This window comes from Eptatretus burgeri, chromosome 17, assembly GCF_056783735.1.
Source record: "Eptatretus burgeri isolate ZD-2024b chromosome 17, Ebu_testis_v1, whole genome shotgun sequence".
NCBI classification, from domain to species: Eukaryota; Metazoa; Chordata; class Myxini; order Myxiniformes; family Myxinidae; genus Eptatretus; species Eptatretus burgeri.
Window position 1 is genome coordinate 13,104,577 of NC_140977.1, and position 16,000 is coordinate 13,120,576.

At 45.5% G+C, this 16,000-nt stretch overlaps 1 protein-coding gene across 2 annotated transcripts in view; it reads right to left on the bottom strand.

Annotated features, from left to right (window-relative positions):
• The window catches only part of RSF1 (remodeling and spacing factor 1), a 117,712-nt gene extending 102,753 nt beyond the window's left edge, over window positions 1-14,959 (bottom strand). Inside the window, exon 1 of one of the 2 annotated variants that reach the window (XM_085861702.1) lies at window positions 14,776-14,959. In XM_085861702.1, the coding sequence (XP_085717828.1) occupies window positions 14,776-14,905 (130 nt within the window). In that variant the 5' untranslated portion in view covers window positions 14,906-14,959. The remainder of the gene's footprint in view (window positions 1-14,775) is intronic. The other variant, XM_085861703.1, reaches the window with a different exon arrangement.
• Window positions 14,960-16,000: the final 1,041 nt, after the last annotated feature.

The following is a 16,000-nucleotide window of genomic DNA, read 5'->3' on the forward strand; positions in this document are numbered from 1 at the left end:
CTTACCGAAATAACTGACCTTAGGGGGACCTGAATGGTGTTCTGTGAATTTCCACAATGTATGTATATGTATATGTATATATATATATATATATATATATATATATATATATATATATATATATATATATATATATATATATATATATATATATATATATATATATATATATTGTTGTGGTTGAGGAAATTCGCAAACCACCAATCAGGTCCCGTAGGTGAGATATCTCTGTAAGTACATGTGCAGTAAGCCCCAAACCCGTTGTTTAGAGGGAATAAATGTGATTCATTCGGGCTGCGACCCTTTAAGATAGCCGTTTTTCTGTTCTATCTTTATTTTGAACCAACCACGTCTCAACCGCCATCACACAACAACCACCAACCGCAACGCCGCTTGACAACAACAACAACAACAACAACAACAACGCCAACAGCCACGACCTTTACAGTCACGGCTCGCTCCCGTAAACAACGCATCACCGCCATTCCAAGTGTCGCCATGGCAATCACCGCCACTTTAGGCCCTCCACCACCTTCACCTCTCCTCCTTCTGCGGCCATTCCCGCGCCGCTTGTGAACGCCGAGCGTCAGGCTGTCCTGGCCTCGTGCGGGACGCGCGCTAAGCCGCGGGTACAAAGAGCGGCCTTTCCGAGGGGAAGTCGGATCAGGAATGATTCACGCCCACTTCCGATCCGTCCAATCATTAAGCGCGGGGCGATTTGGCCCCGCCTCCAGGCGCGTCGAAGTAGAATTGATATATGCAAATTCGAGGATCAGGGGAGGTTCATGCCCACTTTTCCTCCGTCCAATGGGCGAGCGTGGCTCCGCCCCCGAGTTCATCCTGATCCGGAAATTTGCATATGGTTTCTCCTGCCGTACTATAAAGCGCCGAGCGCGGGGCGAATTCAGTCAGTTTCTGTTTCGGGCTCGGGCGAGTTGGAGAGGTGTGGCGGCGGCAAAGTGTGACAGCAGCAGTCAAGACGGGTCTGGAGGAGAGTCGGTCTGTCGGGGTTCGGAGTCTGTCGGGGAGCTGCAGAGAGGGGAAGCCGGGAACGCGGTCGAGGGCGCAGTGGAGTCGCTCGTCGCGGGACCCAAGCAAGCCAGCTATCCTCTTTCCCCAGAGCATCAACAACCCCCGTTTCCCCCCCCCCCACGCTGAGATAGTGCGAAAAGGGGGCCCCGTTCCCACCCCATTCCAAGCAGTGCCAACGAAACCCGCGGAGGAGCGCGGAGTCGGGGCACCGCCGCCATTTTGCGGCTCATCACAAGACGGGTAGGCTCCACGCGGTCTCGGCCTCAGGCCCGTCTGCCCCCTTGGCGTAGAGGGTGGCCCCTTTTCTTTTGCTTTTGAGTATATGTGTTGTCGGCGCCGTCTGTAAAGTAAAACTGTGTAAGTGTTGCCGTGTGCTCGCGTAGTCGGTAGTAGATCTGCATTGTGTTTCTTTTGTTGCAATTGCTTTTGGTGCATAATTGTTGTGTTCCTTTTGTTACATTTGCTTTTGGTGCATAATTGTTGTAATTGTATATGTGTGCTTTCCGTTTGCCGCGGAATAAATGTGCCTTATGTTGAACTGTTTTTTCCCCGTTTCGCTTCGTCTTTTCTTTAATTGAATCTCCATCTTACTTCACGTAAAGGGTAGGTAGTGGGCTAAATACGCCCGACAATTAATCGGAACCGTCGAGGTTGACGATAACACCGCTCAGTTATCCCGATAGTACGGAACGGGTCGCTTAAAGTGGCCCATGTCCGAAGTCGACCTGCGGCGAGGTGCGATCGCCCGGTCTACCCTCCGTGTGGGTACTTAGGTATGTCGAATTTGGCGAACAACCCTATCCCACGCGGGGGGCCGATTGGCACGATCGTGGTGAGGCCGAAAGGCCCACCCGTGACTAGTTCCCGGCGTTAGTCCGAGAGGGTCACGACGGAATTGTCCGTCCGGTGGGCGACGTGCCGCGATTCGAGTTACGTGGCCGCTCGCACGCCGGCGGGCGCGAATTCGCAACAATGTATGTATGTATGTATGTATGTATGTATGTATGTATGTATATATATGTAGTACCAGTCAAAAGTTTGGACACACCTACTCATTCAAGGGTTTTCGATATTTTTACTATTTTCTACATTGTAGAATAATCGTGAAGCCATCAAAACTATGCAATAACACAAATAGTAGGGTGATATTTGGTGGTTCCGTCACCATTGAAAGCAAAGCAAAATTTTATGATTGATTTTGGTTCTGTGGTGTCGTGGTAGGGGTGCTTAGAAGGCAGACGCGAGTGGAGGAACAGTCGAGCCCGGCTTTGTTGCACCAGCGGGAGCGCGGGCGTACTTTGCCCGCAGCTCTCCTTTATTACGTACTCAATGCACTCACGAGCCGCGGCGACTACGGCACCCACTACAACGCCTCAGGCGGCGCGCACTCCTTATATCCCTGGCAGACACGATGATCACGCCGACCACTCCCCCCACCATTATGCCCTGCCCCGCAGGCCCGCAGGCTACAACACAGGTTCATTGGAATATTTAGAAAAAAATGAGCTCCTATGTCCGTGGCAAAAGTGTGGGCTAACTCCACCAGAGGGCGAAATCCAAGATGGCCGCCGCTTGCTCGGACAAAAAGGAGATTATGGTATAAATTTGGAACCAGTTGACACAGAAACATGTTTAATGGGTTATTTTATATTGATTTCAGCATAAGACATTCAATGAAATAGTCTCTTTCATGTTTTAAGGTCAAATTCAAGGCCAAATTCATGTTTTCTGCCAGAAATGGTTAAAATATAACATTTCTTGTTCCAGATTTGCTTGTGTTTACCTACATGTTGATACTGTGCTTCCAAAATTTTCTTCTTGTCTTGTTGATTGGGATACTTGATAATATATAAAAAAAATATCCGTTAAGTTATTGCAGCTGGTTCGGTTGATCAGGCTCTCAGGGGAAAACACTACAAACGTTCCATTCGCTGTTTACGCCTCATGCATGAGGCACTAATTTTTCGGCTACTAAAAATACATTTGCATGACTCAATGCTGCCTGAAAATGCACAAAGTCAACTGGATCAGCTACGAGCTCAACTGGCCTCTTCTGAGACTGACCTGGCAACTTGTCATGCTCAGCTGGAGGCAGACCAAGATCTGAATATGTTCATCAATGAAATTTTCCAGCAGTATGAGCAGTCTGACATGGCCAAATACTGGATCAGTTTCCTGGAAATGGTAGAGGTACTGATGATGAACATCCACTCACTAAGAAGTCGTAATTGGGAAGAGTTTAACTCATCACTTCGTCAGATGCTCCCCTGGCTGCAAATCTATGACAATGACAAGTATGGTCAGTGGCTTCCTGACTTTTGGTCAATGCTATGTACATTGTCTACAGAGCATGAGGAGTTCTTGGCAAGTGCTATGTTTGCCCAGTCAATGTCTGGTAATCCCTACTCAGCTCTAGCTCTTGATATCTGGATTGAGACCACAATGAACAAAGGCTCTAAGATGAAGTCTGGCTGGCTGTCAATCTTGAATAATGAGAAGCAGTTGTTGGCAAACACACGGAACGTCAACAACATCCTTCGAGTGAGAGCTTGTGTACAAAATGACACCAAACAGGCATCAACTACCAGGAAGCATGCTGAGTGTACCCCAACTCGTATGAAATCTGATGAACAAGCTATTCAAAATTTGAATGCATGTTTTGAGGAATTTGAATGTGACCCCTTTGATCTCGCTACTCCAACCCTCCGTACTCTGCAATCTGGTATTGCAGCTCCAGAACACCTAGTAGCTGACTTTCGATCAGCCTTAAATGATGGAGAGGAAAAGCTTAATTCTTTCATGGAAGGAAGGGTGTACAGTAAATCCAAAAATCTTCAAGACAGAATCCATCGTAGTTCATGCCTCAACTTTGAAAAAGCTCGGTGTACCAAACAGACCCCTGAGGACAAGAAAATATAATCTGAACAGATGGAAAATAAGGCAATGTCTGAAGTAATTAGTCTTGTTGAGAAAAGTGGTGCTGTTGAATTATCCGATATCATGGCTAATCGGATCACTGAGGAAAGCCTTGCACTCTTCAATGTAAATGGGACAATGAGGAAGGTACAGAAGAGCAAGCTTCTGGAAAAGATGACCATGTCAACAATTGATTCACCAACCACATATACTGCCATAGTTGATATGGGGTTCATTTGGTGTCTTGCAACACCAACCACGGAAGATCGTGAGAAGGGGGACGACACTAAATATTTAAGGGCAGACTATGCTGAAAAGATAGTCAAGATTGTATGGTCAAGGCACTCCTCTGCAGAGACCATCATATGTGTTGTTGACCCATACTGTTTGTCTTACAGCATCAAAGACTGTGAACGACAACAACGAACTATGTTACAAGGCACAGTACCCAATGTTTTCATGAAGTCTGACGATTCCTTCCCATCCCTCACAGAGTTCAAGACCATTATGTGTGGAGAACGTAACAAGCAGCGACTGCAAAACTTCCTCAAGGATGCATTTTCTGAAGTCTCTCAGCAAGTCCCACAAATTATAATCTATTGTGTAGGAAACAGATGCACGAACCTAAAAACTGGTGAGGAAGTTTGTCACTTCAAGTGTGAACAGTCTGAAGCAGACACAGCAATGTTCACCATATATGGGGCACTGAGAGATGCTGGCTACACAGAGGCTGTCATGATAGACAGTGAAGATACTGATGTGTATGTTCAGGCTGCATATGTTTCATATCATACAGATGGTCTTCTATGTATCAAAAAGAAGCAGAAAGTCATGCTCTGCCATTCTCTCTGTAATGATGAAGTTGCAGACGTAATCATACCACTTCATGTGCTCAGTGGATGTGACAGCAATTCTGGCTTTTATGGGCATGGGAAGAAACAAGTACATGATCGAATTGTGAGTTAATGAAGAAGCACGCCACCTACTACAGAAGTGTGGGGAAAGTATACCTGCCACAGATGCTGTATTGAGAGATATGATCAAATTTGTCATAAAGTATATCCATTCTGATAGGAAGAGTTCAACTTTAGCAGAGGCAAGAGCAGTCAAGTGGAAAAACTCAAATAAGTCCACCATGCGCCTCCCACCAGATCATGACTCCTTAACAATGCATGTGATGCGGACAAACTGCTTGGCCTTCATACAGAAAAAAATTCTTAAGAAGTCACACCCATCACCACTCTCACATGGCTGGCATCTTGTGGATGGCAAATGTCTTCCAGTAAGATATACAATGCCTGCTTTACCCAATGAATTGGGTCAAGTGGAGGTACCTGAGAATGAGGATTCATCATATCTATCCTCCTCCGCCAATTACGATTCTTCCTCGGTCGTCAGATTGTGACTCTGACGTATGTATTAACATTTGACAATATTAATCTTCCTGGGAAGCACAGTAAGAAAATAACATATTTAGTAGTCATTCATGTCAATAAGAATAACACATCCATATGACAAAGAAGAGGGGTATGCTCATACCAATTCTCAAAACCATAATAATGATAAAACTTCAGTTTATTTATAATCATGCTTGTGACACATTTTGTTATATAACTTTCTAGACTCTCCAAATACATTTACATTGTACTTTGCACTAGAATTAGTGTCAAACCCTTGGTGAACATTAGATATTGTGACGTCCACGGGACTTGAACAGTCCCGCCAACGTAGAATGAGCCGAAACGATGGAGGCGGTTTATTTATTTATAACCCAAACATGGCGGTTCTAATCGCTCTACCGCAAATGGGACGAGGAAGGTGGCACGAGTCATTTTCACTGAGTTGATGATGTTTATTCGTTTTTACTATTAACCAGAAATAACAAGACTCGGCAAGAAGAGGGATCCGGGGCGATTCGACGGGATGGTGTGGGATCGGGCGTGGGGAAAAACACAGACAATTCCAATGAATATAGAGATCTCAAACCCTCTTAGGCGCCACGCATGCGCGCACACACGCACACACACACACACACACACACACACACACACACACACACACACACACACACACACACACACACACACACACACACACACACACACACACACACACACACACACACACACACACACACACAAACGTAGCTATTTCTGGTGGTCAGGCTGGACCGTGGTGTGGACGCAACTGTCCCTGGATCGGCGGCGGACGAGCTGGCCTTGCTCTCGTCAGGGGGGCAGGAGAAACCGTGGTGCTGTCGACCTCCTGGTCTTGGCCCCAGTCCGCTCACAGCCGCCAGGGAACCAGTTCTGGCGCCAAGTTGCGAGCAGGAGAGGGAGGCAGGTCCGCCCGCCGTTCGACCCCGTACTCCGAGTCAGCAGAACCCCAGAGCCAACCAAGGTGAGGCACGAGGCTCCGCAAGGCTACAAGACACGATGAAGAACACGATCGAATCAGCACAACAACAAGGATGCTTCCCGCGCAACAGCCTCCACACCAAAAAAACACGATCTTTTTGGTTGTGATCTTCTTCCTCTTCCTTTTCGACCCCGAACAGAACCTTTTTATCCTCCTGTCCTCGTCACTTCCAATCGAGCCGTTTATTGGCTCACCGCCGTCGCCTTCTGCCAATCTTGATCACGGGGCGGAGCCATCCGCTGCACTGTCCGGTGACGTCACGGCCAGTCTCCAGAGAATACCAAAAGGGGTTTACGCAGACACACTTACCCTATCCCGTGTCCCTATCTAATTACGTGACAATTATCATTTCCCCCTTGAAGAAATGAACATTTACTAGACAACTTATCACCACTGAATTGCTACTTATTACATCGAGATCCTGGTAAACTCGAACAGCATGGCATACCTAATTAAACATCCTAATTACCCTTTGAATGCATACCCCCCCCCCCTCAAACGTAACAATATGTTTGTGTTTCAGTGTTACCATATTCAGTATTTGTTACAATAAATGAATATATCATTTTGGTTGAAATCTAAGATGCATTTACACAAACATTTTGTAATGAGTATCTCATATATAAATAATGAAAGTATGAGAACCATGCTAATGAGTGTTATTTAGACATAGTGTATGGGCTGAATAAGCACAGATATAAACAGCTTCATATAACTTCAGTGATGTTGCTGTACGAAGTCAGTATTTTGTAAATATTAATGAAATAATTTAGTTGAAATTGTGATTATCTGATATTCATGATGCATCTTGTGATTAAATATCTTAAATCTGTTTAAAGTTTCTTTTGAAATGTTATATTCAAAAACAATTTCTTTAGCCTAAACTTTTTTTCCTGTATCTGAAATATATCTAGCAAATGTGGAAGCAAAAACATTCATTTTCAGCTAATTTTGGCAGGAAATATGTATTTTGACCTTTAATTTGACCATAAAGCATAAAAGACTATTTCATTGAATTTCTCATGCTGAAATCAATATAAAAAAACACATTAAAGATGTTTCTATGTCAATAATTGGGTCCAAAGTTATGCTATTATCTCCTTTTTGACTGAGCGAGCGGTGGCCATCTTGGATTTCGCCCTTTGGTGGAGTTAGCCCGCACTTTTGCGACAGACATAGGCGCTCATTTTTTTCTAAATATTCCAATGAACCAAAATCAATCATAAAATTTTGCTTTGCTTTCAACAGTCACAGAACCACCATATATGACCCCACTAAAATGGAATTATGTTGTAACCAAAAAAAAGTGTTCAACAAATCAAAGTATATTTTATATTTTTAAAAGAGTCCAACCTGTACTTTCATGACAGCTTTGCACACTCTTGGCATTCTCTCAACCAACTTCATGAGGTAGTCACCTGGAATGCTTTTCCAACAGTCTTGAAGGAGTTCCCACATATGCTGAACACTTGTCGGCTGCCTTTCCTTCACTCTGCGGTCCAACTCACACTAAACCATCTCAATTGGGTTTAGGTCAGGTGATTGTGGAGGCCAGCTCATCTGATGCAGCACTCTATCACTCTCCTTCCTGGTCAAATGGCCCTTACAACAGCCTAGAGGTTTGTTTTGGGTCATTGTCCTGTTGAAAAACAAATGATGGTCCCACTAAGCACAAACCAGATGGGATGGCATTTTGCTGCAGAATGCTGTGGTAACCATGCTGGTTAAGTGTGCCTTGAATTCTAAATAAATCGCCAACAGTGTCCCCAGCAAAGCACCCCCACACCATCACACCTCCTCCTCCATGCTTCACGGTGGGAACCACACATGCAGAGATCATCCGTTCACCTCGTCTGCGTCTCACAAAGACATGGCAGTTGGAACCAAAAATCTCAAATTTGGACTCATCAGACCAAAAGACAGATTTCCACCGATCTCATGTCCATTGCTCGTGTTTCTTGGCCCAAGCAAGTCTTCTCTTCTTATTGCTCTCCTTCAGTAGTAGTTTCTTTGCAGCAATTCGACCGTGAAGGCCTGATTCATGCAGTCTCCTCTGAACAGTTAATGTTGACATGTGTCTGTTACTTGAACTCTGTGAAGCATTTACTTGGACTGCAATCTGAGGTGCAGTTAATTGGCGATTTCTGAGGCTGGTAACTAATAAACTTATTCTCTACAGTGGAGGTAACTGAGAGATGGCTCTCATCTCAGAGATGGTAACTCTGGCTCTCATGAGGGCCGCCACAGGAAAGGAAGACCCAGTTTCATCATCGCGCTTCATGGTTTTTGCGACTGCACTTGAAGAAACTTTCAAAGTTCGTGAAATTTTCTGGATTGACTGACCTTCATGTCTGAAAGTAATGACGGACTGCAGTTTGTCTTTGCTTAGTTGAGTTGTTCTTGCCATAATATAATATGAACTACGACAGTGCGATTCTACAGTACAGACAAAATAATGGTCTTTTACCAAATAGGGCTGTTTATTGTATACCAAGCCTACCTTGTCACAACACAACTGATTTGCTCAAACACATTAAGAAGGAAAGAAATTCCACAAATTAACTTTTAACAAGGCACACCTGTTAATGGAAAAGCATTCCAGGTGACTACCTCATGAAGCTGGTTGAGAGAATGCCAAGAGTGTGCAAGGCTGTCATCAAGGCAAAGGGTGGCTACTTTGAAGAATCTAAAATCTAAAATACATTTTGATTTGTTTCACACTTTTTTGGTTACTACATAATTCCATTTGTGTTATTTCATAGTTTTGATGTCTTCACTATTGTTCTGCAATGTCGAAAATAGTAAAAAAATTAAATGGTTTTCACATATACAACACCTTAGTTTCACAAATTTCAAATGAAATACTCGGGTATTTCCGTCAATTTCGCCATTTCCCTTGAGGTTACGCACTGCATCTACCGGACGGCCGTCATTGGCTGTCTTGAGGCATGTGGGGGGGGGGGGGACACCGGACCCACCGGATACGTGGTAGACGACGCCGGGGACATTTCAAACTCTGTGCAATTGTATACGCGCTGTAATAAAGAAAATCCCTTGAATGAGTAGATGTAACCAAAATCTAATTAATTTGTCTTTGTCACACACCCAACCTGCCCACCAAATTTTTTCAGAATCCGTCCATAACTTTTTGAGAAATCCTGCTCATAGACAGAAGGATGTGAAAACATTAATGGTCACATGGCTTTTCACAAGTTTCCAACCACAGCAGCCTTCCAGGTGGTTTGCTGAAGATTTAATGGAAGATAAAACATTTGGTACAACAACAACACTCAAACTAAACCAACAGCCATGTTTGAAGCTTGATAACATGACATTAGAGAGAAACTCAAAGGTTTAAATCGTAATGAATACAGAATGCCACACATACACATAATATATAGATATATCCCTGAGTGAGATGTGTGGAGAGAATAAGTATCTGGGTAAGGGTGGGGGTCGGGAGGTATTTTAAGCACTCGGTGATCTGGCAAAGAACGTGGATTTGATGGCAATTTGAATGGAGAAGGATCGGTGTGAATGTATTTTCAGTAGAAAACAAGAAAAAGAGCAATGAGATTGCAGACCCTCACCAGGACTTGTTTTATGTGGTGTTTGTGTAGTATATTTTGTGTGGTGTTTGTGTCCTGGTGTGTTACATAATTAATAATAGACATAACGAGAACTGCCACTTTATAAATGCTGGCAGTGATGACGGAGTACCAAGCATGGCTTGCATTTTGACGGGGCCGATCGACCTCGCCCCCATGATCGACCCGGTGGTCGATTTTCAGGAGGTCTTTTTATCGGCCCCATAAAATTGAGCTGTGAAAAAAAAAAAACTAAGATTACCTGTATGGCAAAACAAAACACCTATGTTCAACACCATTGGTCTCCTTTTGGACACGAGAAAAGGACAATGACATGGTTGAAGCCATCTCCACAGATGATGAGAATACTGTTGTGTTGGACTTAATCTTCAGGTAGCTCAGGGGATGAATCTCTTTCACAATTATCTGATGAGTCTGATGATAGTGACTTTTGGGGGTTTCTGCCTGAACATTTACATTAATACTAAACCTACTAAAGTTAATTAGTATTTGGTAGAATGTACTGAACACATGTATCTGTTATGTTATTGGACTGGAGAGAGATACTTGCAGATAAATTAGTTTCGTTGAGACAGAAATGCATCAATAAACTCATTAAATTTGCGACTGTTCAGATTTTTTTTTTGGTCATTCAGCTTTGCAACGAATAAAGTTTTAAATTTGTTACGAGAATAAATCTTTTGACATTATTACTATGTTACTGGTGGATCCAGGTGTGGACATTCAAGTACAACCTACATGACAAGGTAATGGCAGTGAAAAGTCAAGATTTATCCCCATGTATATGTTGAACACAGTGGGCTAGTCCAGGGGGAGAAATGAGTTGGACTTGTGTACGTAATACTTGAATGGTCCCAGTTCAATGGCATACATGTAATGCATTGTACCGGCACATCATTCATGCAAATTGTCAGAACATTTGTCATTACAAGTAATAATCCACAACAACAGACAATTTAGTTCTAATACTTTTTATGAAAAGGATTGTGGGAAAGTACTGTGCTTGAGCAGAAAGTTCTGTTTCTCAGAACTTTGTGTTTGGCCCCAAGAAGGGCCGTTTAAGGTACATTTTGAAATTACATAGTTAGGATTAGGTTCAGTTTATTCATATTCTTTGGCAGTTCAGTTTGTACGGACATTGGTCAATTTGGACCACATGTTAAAACAATTTACAAAAAGTAATTCACAACATTTTGAAGCAATTTTAAAATCAGCCCTGTGGGCAAAAATCAGCCCCCACACCCCACATGACGAGGCCGATTTATCAGCCCCGTCCGATTTTGAAAATGCAAGAACTGACCAAGACGTCCCGCTTTGATCGGACACCTGACCCTGACCCATGACGTTTATTATTATTCAACTGAATTCAGAATGGGATTAAAATAAATTACATTCAAATCAAATGGAAGACCAAATAGGTACAAGTCCTGCATTGAAGTAATCAAAAGGAACTCGAACAAGTAAAAAGCAAAGATGAAGTCACCAGGAGGAACCTGGATAGGATTCGGGTTTCAGCTGCTACTCCTCTACCCTCAAACCCATCCAGGCACAGCCAAGTGAGCCTGATTCAAAAAAACGGAAAAAAACAACAAAAAGAATCTAGGTTAAAAAAAAAAACAAATAAATAATTATGCCTGCCAGCCCGTGCATCCGATCAGGTTGAAATTTAAAACATATATTCCCCATCAAGACGAGATCATAATTGTGAAGTTTCACATTGATCAATGAAGCAGGTAAAGAGAAAGATTTTTTTTAAAGATCTTCGCTCAATCCAATATGGCCACCAGCCCATGTGACCGATCAATTATTCATGAATACCCCGGTATTCCAGAGGCTTGAGGAACATTTGTGTGAAGTTTCCCTCTGTCCAGCCGTTCTGGAAAGGATAAATCCAGTATGAAGAAAGAAAAAAAAACAAACATATGACCTATGACGTCATATGTGTGAACGTTTTGTTCCTCAAATTTTGTCAGAATCCATCCGGTCATACTTGTCAATTGGAAGAAAATTGACACTTTTAGAAATGCAGCCCCTGTTGACCTTTTGAGCTCAAAAAATAAAAAATATATATTTAAAAAAGGCTTCTTGCTGATGATGAACTCTACCATGTGGTGAAGTTTCTTGAAGATCGGTTTAAAATTGACCTCCAGGCGATAAACATAAAAACAAACAGACAAACAGGATAACGCACGCAACCAACCGATATACTGATCACCCACGGACTCGAACGTGGCAGCGAATGTGTCCTTCACGGTGAGATCACTCGCCTCAGTCGAAGCATAAACAGAGACCAGGAAAAAGACACCCAAGGAGTGACAAATCCTTAGTCTCATAATACGTTTGTTGACCTGTGTTACCTTAATTATCATTGGAGTCAGCTTATTGGACACAGCTACAGCAACTCCTTGGGCATGGTAACCATCAGTGACCAGACATCGTGGAGTAGGTATAACCACCCGCCATGATCTCGCCGCAATCCGGTCTCTGAACCTCAGAGATTGTTGCAATACCGATGTCCAAGCGCTTGAGTTCAGATGATAACAGAGACAGGTGATCATCCTCTCTTCGGGATAGGACATTCCAGGCACCCACCCGAAGAGCCACAGGTTAACCCAAGGAGACCGCCGTCTGGTGGATGACACCTCAGCACCACCCTGACACACACTACCGCAATCCAACCCGGGAAGATTACCCGGTGTTTTTCCTCCCATCATCAAAGAGTTGGGGGGGGGTCCAGAAGGCTTTGCCCCAATCCCATCATCTGGTGAGCTGCCCTGCGAAGGGAAGCTGCATAGGAGGTACTCGCACGGAGTGGGTTTTCATATTTCTTTGTGTTTTTAGTGTGTTTTGCAGAATGAAGCATTTTACGGTGGCCAGAGTGCAAATCCTGCCACCAACCTCCGAGTAAAGATTACCCACTGCAGGACGTCCGCAGACACAGTTGGGCACAAGATATGGATGGCCGTTGGCTCACAAGGAGCTCCTCCGCCCTTTGACAGGTTTGGTTTTTAATCCTGCTGGACGTCCATATCCAAACACCCTCCTCACCAGGAAACTAGGTGGGGGAGACGGTTTAGTTGCTGAAAACCTGACCATGAAACAGGTTAGTACAGGTTTACATGGTACCTGCAGCAAGTCACAGATCTGATCTGGCTTGATCTGACAATAACGGGGGAAGGAGAGGGGATGAGGTGAGGGAGAAAGGAGGGAAAAAGAAAGGAGGAAAAAAGAAAAAAGGAGGGAGAAAGGAGGGAAAAAAGAGGTGAGGAGGGAGGAAGGAGGTGAGGGGACAAAGGAGAGGATGAGGTGAGGGGAAGAGGAAGGAGGGGAAGGGGACGGGATGAGGGGAGGCAGCAAGGGGACGAGGCGAGGTATGAGGAGACGAGGAGAGGGATGAGGAAACGAGGAGAGGGATGAGGGGACGAGGAGAGGGATGAGGGGACGAGGAGAGGGATGAGGGGGACGAGGAAATGGATGAGGGGACGAGGAAATGGATGAGGGGGACGAGGAAATGGATGAGGGGGACGAGGAAATGGATGAGGGGGACGAGAGGGATGAGGGGGACGAGAGGGATGAGGGGGACGAGAGGGATGAGGGGGACGAGAGGGATGAGGGGGACGAGAGGGATGAGGGGGACGAGAGGGATGAGGGGGACGAGAGGGACGGACGAGGCGAGGGATGAGGGGAAGAGGCGAGGGATGAGTGGAAGAGGAGAGGGATGAGGGGAAGAGGATAGGGATGAGGGGAAGAGAGGGATGAGGGGACGAGGAGAGGGATGAGGGGACGAAGAGAGGGATGAGGGGACGAGGAGAGGGATGAGGGGACGAGGAGAGGGATGAGGGGACCAGAAGAGCGATGAGGGGACGAGGAGAGGGATGAGGGGACGAGGAGAGGGATGAGGGGACGAGGAGAGGGATGAGGGGACGAGGAGAGGGATGAGGGGACGAGGAGAGGGATGAGGGGACGAGGAGACGAGGAGAGGGATGAGGCGAGGGATGAGGGGAAGAGGCGAGGGATGAGGGGAAGAGGCGAGGGATGAGGGGACGAGGCGAGGGATGAGGGGACGAGGCGAGGGATGAGGGGACGAGGCGAGGGATGAGGGGAAGAGGCGAGGGATGAGGGGAAGAGGCGAGGGATGAGGGGAAGAGGCGAGGGATGAGGGGAAGAGGCGAGGGATGAGGGGAAGAGGATAGGGATGAGGGGACGAGGAGAGGGATGAGGGGACGAGGAGAGGGATGAGGGAACGAGGAGAGGGATGAGGGGACGAGGAGAGGGATGAGGGGACGAGGCGAGGGATGAGGAGACGAGGCGAGGGATGAGGGGACGAGGCGAGGGATTGAGGGGACGAGGCGAGGGATTGAGGGGACGAGGCGAGGGATGAGGGGACGAGGCGAGGGATGAGGGGACGAGGAGGGAGTGAGGAGAAGGAATGAGGGACGGAGGTTGGTGAGGAAGGATGGATGAAAGTGAAGGAGGATGAAAGTTAATTGAAGTCGTGTGGAATGAAAATTCCACACACCAGCATGGGAAATGCGAACACATGGTCTCCCGGCCCGATACACACGATGGAAAAACCGTCGGTTTTAAAAACGTTAAACGTAAACATGGATGTCGGTTTCATCGGCGATAATAATCTGCTGAAGCAACGGACGCTCCGAAAAGGACTCGCTGCGAGACCAAAACCTCGGGTGATGGGCACACGCGGGCGAGGCGAGGCCCATCCTGGCGCCATGACCCCGAAACGCGTCAATGGCTGCTCGGACCTGGATCCCCACGGCCCGGAGCCCTTCTCCCGCCTCACCGCTATCGCGAGAACCCAATGCCGTTTCAAGCTCGGCGAAGGAGAAGGTCGCGACCCGTAGTGTTTCTCCGTATCGCTCCAAGAACGAACAAACGACCGCAAAGAGCGGGCTTCGCTCCACGGCCGCCATTGCAGCGCGGGACAAACGGCTGCCCGAGTATTCTGTGAGCTTTTCAAAAGCGCCTCGAGGGCACGTTTCTCCGGAACACGATATGCTGAGACGCGTTTGTGACGCCCGGGGGGTATTTGCACTTTCTATTATTGGCGTTGTGAGGATTTCTTTCTTTTTTTTTTGCCTCCCGTTAAACGCGATAAAAACAAACGACGTCAAGACGAGCGATAATTTTCTGGTTGTTTTCGGAAATACATGTGGGATCGTGTAATGGCCGATTTGATAAACTTGATCGTTTAATATCATTGTGCGTTTCTTGTCGCAATTAAGTCGAGAATCGACATTCCGATATGATACCTGTTCAAATCGATTACCGTCCAACAAAGAATCGGCAATAAAAAACAAAGTACCTGTTCGGATAGTTCACCTGATTATGATTAATGAACTGTGAACGCCACGTTTGTTTCCATGAATTCAGTGGCTTGGAAAGGTTCACTTTGGAGAGATTGACGGGAGGCTCGTTGGCCCGCCAAGGGAGATGGAGAAGAGCAAATCACCATGGAGGAAAAACACATCATCGTGGAGGAAAAACACATCACCATGGAGGAAAAATACATCATCATGGAGGAAAAACACATCATCGTGGAGGAAAAACATCATCATGGAGGAAAAACACATCATCATGCAGGAAAAACATCATCGTGGAGGAAAAACACATCACCATGGAGGAAAAACACATCATCATGGAGGAAAAACACATCATCGTGGAGGAAAAACATCATCATGGAGGAAAAACACATCATCATGCAGGAAAAACATCATCGTGGAGGAAAAACACATCAACATGCAGGAAAAACACATCATCATGGAGGAAAAACACATCATCGTGGAGGAAAAACACATCATCATGGAGGAAAAACACATCATCATCATCATGGAGGAAAAACACATCACCATGGAGAAAAAACATCATCGTGGAGGAAAAACACATCATCATGCAGGAAAAACATCATCATGGAGGAAAAACACATCATCGTGGAGGAAAAACACATCACCATGGAGGAAAAACACATCATCATGGAGGAAAAACACATCATCATGCAGGAAAAACAT